Below are 5,521 nucleotides of genomic sequence, written 5' to 3' on the forward strand. Positions count from 1 at the left end.
ACAAATCCTTGATTCACCGAGAGAGCCTCGAAGGTTTTAGGCTGGTGTCCAGTCGTCCGGATCACCGCGAATGGAGACTGACTGTCGAGCAACTTCTGTACCGGTTCCAATAACACTGGACCATAATTGCCTTTCGGAGATACAGTTGGGAGAGACATATTTGGCAACGGCAAATACTGTAATTTCAAAGAGCACGTGAATCGACTTATAAAATAGATATTTGTTATGCGTTTTCCGGTAACTAATAAAAAGTAATTTTTTAAATGAAATTTGTAATAACAAACAAAGAATGTGATAGTGTATTATCACAAAGAAAATTACGTACGAGACCGATAACGTCCCTTATAGCAAAGTATTTATCTGTCGGATCTCCGGCTTCGGTCAAAGGAGCATCGTAATCGTACGAAGTCAATTGTGGACTGTACACGTTTACCCCACCATTAGCTCCTGTGATGGAATAATAATCGTTGAGTAAAGTACATTTGCTGATATAATTTCATCATATGCACCGATAAAATGTTATTTTTATCAGAATTTTATTTGCTGCAATTCATGAAATTAATAAAAAGTTTACTAACCAGAAGTGAAACCGAAGTTTGTACCTCCATAAAACATGTAAAAGTTAACGGAAGCACCTACAGCAAGCATTTCCCTCAACGTTTTTGTAACAGCTTTTGTTTTTACTCTCTGGAAGATATCTCCCCAATGCGTTAACCAACCTGGATAGAATTCAGAATTCACCAACGGGCCCTACGCATCAATTTTCAAATTTGATCAAACATTTTAATTTTAATTAATTAATTAGTGATTTCTTAAACAATATCGCTTACTCTTGGCTGATAAAGGCGCATAATCTGAAAGCTATTAGTCACATTGCTGGCCGTTCCAAAATCGACGGTGGCATATGCACCAGGTACGAATCCGCATCGAAGTAAAGACGCGGAGTTACCGTCGGTTGTATACAGAAGAGCCTTATTGCCGATTTTTCTGACAAAAACTTCTTTTAACATGTCCGTGTACTCCGTGTCGCAAGCATTGTAACTTCCGTATTCGTTTTCTATCTATTATTGTGATTGAATTTAGGGCAACAGTATTAAAATAATAGTAATAAAGTTGGTAATTGACACGTGAAGATAAACATATTAAAAAGCATATCTGTGATAATTTTTTTCAACTTCTTCAAATCTGCTTTAATAATTGTCAACTGTATTGTTGTTTATCGATTGTTATTGACTTGTTCTTGTCTTGTCATTGATGTTATCAGCTCAGAGTGATATAACATCAATGACAAGGTAACATCATAAAGCGATAATGTCTGAAGCGATATTAATTGTTACTTATCTTGATAACGCAATAAATATTTTAAGAGATAAACATAATGTTACATAAGTTACATAATCATAACATTTCTTAATAATCTCGTAAATAGGTGTTACCTGAACCATAATTACTGGTCCCCCATTACCCCTTAAAAGTGGTTCTACTTTATCCAGCACTTGATTTAGATACAATGTAGCATATCTCACGAAATCTGTGGAAACAGATAAATTTTTAAGTAATAAAATTGGATTCTACAATTGGCTGTAGTAATATCATTTTATCAATATATTTTAATATATTTTGCATCATTAATATATCAATTTGAAATATGACAAATGGTAAAAGAGGAAGAATTAATTATTATGGAAAATAAAATGATTATTACAAAATAAATCAGTTTTACTTCGCCAGTCAAATAATAAACAACAATGGAAATAATAATCGACTCTATACTGGCCATTATAATCGCCAAGATGATACGACCACCATCACCACGATTTGGTTCGATTTATCGTCAAGACGTTCTTTTAAATAATATAAATTGATGTAATCTTTGATACTTGTATATAAGCATCTCATTTAAATAATTAAAAAAAAGATTCTTATCTCTTATCATAAAAGTAGCGAAATGTAATCGGTTGACATCTCAATTTTATATCGAGCAATTTGTGCGGAAATAAAATACATTTGATTTAACAAATATCATATATTATAAAACGGCATATATTATACCCGAAATCATAATAAGAGCAATAATATGTAAATTTTCTATTTCTTCACACATTTATTGCCACATAAAAAAATCGCAAACGTTTTTCAAAGGCCGAAGAATGTTTTTATATAATAATCCAGTGAAACGAATTATAGCTTACCTGCATCTTTTGTGCGTAACTTTATATTCGGTACTTCACGAAGCAACCAATACGGTAAACCACCCTAAAGGTATGTCAGGATTATTAAGATAATAGAATATTTTTTGAATTTTACTATATATAATTAAAAAAAAAAGTAAAGAGACAAATTTTTAAGTTTTGCCTCAGATATGAAAGAACAGATGACAAAAGACAACTAGTTACGCCAGTAATTTTATACTAAGCAATTAATGTATATATTTATTTACCAAGTCTCTTTCCGCGCAAATATAAGGACCCGGTCGCAATAACACGAGCAAATCTTCTTCTTGTGCAATATTTAAGAAATTTACTAGATCTGCGTCGCCGGCCCAATTAAATTGACCTGGTTCTGGTTCGTGAAGACTCCATTCAACATAACTGTTTATCGCGAGAGAACAGAGACAAATTTAATTATTCGTTGATTATTTCGCGACATTATTTTAAATTTCATAAACAGTTAAAAGATCTATTACGTATTAATATCGATGTACTTAACATTCATGACACAACAATGTAAATACTATCTTGTATTATCATATAAATTACAAAACGTGTAAATTACAAAAATACGAGATTTAACTTACGTGGAGACAGCGTTAAGTCCCGCGGCTCGCATTTTCCTTAAACGATCTCTCCAGTATTGTCTAGGCGCTCGAAAATAATGAAAACTACCGGAAACATATCGGAAGGGTTTTCCATCCAATAAAAACTGATTGTTCTCGTAATCGACTTCGAAACCGTATCGCCATTCCGTATCCTGCAATCATTTGTTCTAAATTCTTGCTAACAATAAGTAGAATAATTTTATAAAAAGCGATGCAATTAATAGTTAATATTCTAGAATATCGCTAATCCAACCATTTTTACACAATATTTTACTATATTTGTATTATATACTTCAGAGACAATTTGGGCTTATTTTTATACATTTTTTATTTCACGATTCAATTAATGTCATGCACTTTTATAATTTATGTAGAATAAAATGTGGCATTCAAGTTACTGATGCAGTCCTTTGTGTCATAAATGTATATCATTTTCGTTATGTTTTTTCGAGCTGGCTTTAGCGGATTTGTAATTGAAAGGTCATCATCTGAGGTCGGTTATTGTACGGCCAGTTGATTATCAGTCTCTTTCTTCATCTTCTAACTTTGACCAGACGGTATCATTATCCCGACTCCGATAGGTTAATCGTAGAGATAAAGACGTTCTCACAGAAACATGTAAGTAACGCAACAGACATTCTGTAATATTTTTCTATCGCTTTTCGCAATGAGAACACGAATAAATACATAGATGTATGTACGTAATTTCATATATAAATCTTCTTTTGTTTATCAAAACATACCATTTTGTGTGTAATTTAAATACATGTTTAAACCTCATTAAAAAATTTAATCAAACAATCCTTTTAGTTAAAAAGGTCATGAAAAGATCATAAAGGTTTAGTACGCTTTAAATACAAATACACGTTCATTTATATGTCTATGTAAAAAATGAATTTAAATTCAAGTAACATTTCAGTTCCATTCAATCAGCGATGACTATATCTGTAATACGAGGTCGAGGACAATTGTCAATCGGTCAGAATCAATCTTTATGACTTGCATTCAAATTTTATGATTTATACGCGAACATACTTCATGTACGAATTGTGCATGAACCAATGTTGTATTTTATTTTATTAAATCAAATGTGGTATTCTATTCAATACATTATTTTTACTTTCTAAACGGTATCGACAATTTTAAGAATTCCGATTGACATTTTGTTCTTAATTTAAAAAAGTAACCTGGGATAAAAAAGCAACCTGCAAAATCCTATTTATCTTTCAAAAAAGTTAGAGAATTTCTCTATTTCAAAACTCTTTCTCTTTTTCTAAAACTGTTGCCACCGTTATTTCCGGTTAAGCAATCAGTATCAACTGACAGACTATATTTATCTGCTTTCTTGCTACAGTTTTATCCGCTTTTGGCACATCTGTACATTTATGTGCCGTATATTTATATACAAACAAATTTAGATGAAGTTATTTGATTATTATTTTAATTAGTTAATATCGTTGCCCCAATGTTTTTAATTTCAGGAAATTAAAATGTAATGCAAATAGATGTTTTTATTTGTTAATAAGACAATATGTGGAAACCTTCAATATATAAGAATTCTTTTAAACATTGATCTATACACGGAGAAAATTTTATAGTAAATATTACTATGGTGTCGCACTAGCTGCGGACCATCGAGGAACTTCAAGGTAAAATACTATAATTATTGTTTTAAAAACGATTAAATAACGTAATTTTTACCATAAACATAGTAATTTAACTTAAAATTCCTCGATGGTCCGCAGCTAGTGCGACACCATAGTAATATTTACTATAAAATTTTCTCCGTGTAGATTAATTAAAAATTTTAATTAAATAGAAAATGAAGGAAAATCTATTATATATTTCAGAGGAAACGAATAGTAGCGTACCGCAAAATTGTAGATTTGTATATATATATATGTATATATTGAACATATAAAATATAAAAAAATTATACAATAGATAGCATTCAACATACGTTACTCGGTAAGTTAACTGTCTTCGATATAGCGCTACCGAATGCCAAAGTTGTCACAAGCAGAGTCGTCAATGACCACATTTTTGAATAAATCTTTTTGTCGTAGGTACTTCAGTTGCACTCTTCTATGCGGCTGTTAATGCACTATCCACGCTCGCGCGTCACTGATGATTTGACGGATTTGACGGCGTGCCTAAGATACGTCAGACAATTGACGTTTAAAGTTTATCATCGGAGAGATACACGTTCTTCGGTCACACTATTACTCAAGTATCGGTTCGATATCGTGCAAGTATGCATGCGTATACTTTCGAATTCGAAAAACGTCACCAAAACATTGTACTGAATTTTTAAGCAACGCACTTATTTCACACACAAATTTCAACTGAAAGTTTCTTGTACGGTAATATCCTTAAGATATATACTTGGCGATTATTTTGCAATAAAGTAGAAACTTCCTGAGCAGCACAAATAAGTTGACCAGCGGTTGGCCGCTGTAGAATCTATAGTGGCCAACCTAACCGTTGGCGAACTTGTTTGTGCTGCTCGGGTTCTTTTGTATATCTCGACATATTTAAACTTATCGTGTACAATTTACATGTATAACTTACATGTATGATTCTATTAAAAACAATCTAGATGATCGTTTAAAATATCTGTCACACTTTTATTCACAAAAAATCAGTGCTTCAAGAAATGTTATTATCTTTTAGGTTCTTAGGCCAAATTTCACCAACGTCGGT

At 31.8% G+C, this 5,521-nt stretch overlaps 1 protein-coding gene across 1 annotated transcript; it reads right to left on the minus strand.

Annotated features, from left to right (window-relative positions):
* Positions 1-4: 4 nt before the first annotated feature.
* Positions 5-5,256, minus strand: LOC112466597 (beta-galactosidase-like; the record flags this gene model as incomplete). Its single annotated transcript, XM_025034764.1, has 9 exons — positions 4,779-5,256; positions 2,798-2,970; positions 2,441-2,591; positions 2,193-2,256; positions 1,437-1,531; positions 831-1,061; positions 579-750; positions 326-447; positions 5-176 (listed from the first exon to the last, which is right to left on the minus strand). Coding segments are annotated over exons 1-9 (1,261 nt in total), but the record flags the coding sequence as incomplete, so codon positions are not given.
* Between the last annotated feature and the right edge of the window lie 265 nt (positions 5,257-5,521).

Source organism: Temnothorax curvispinosus, unplaced genomic scaffold, assembly GCF_003070985.1.
Source record: "Temnothorax curvispinosus isolate PA1 unplaced genomic scaffold, ASM307098v1 QBEX01016423.1, whole genome shotgun sequence".
Classification (NCBI taxonomy): Eukaryota; Metazoa; Arthropoda; class Insecta; order Hymenoptera; family Formicidae; genus Temnothorax; species Temnothorax curvispinosus.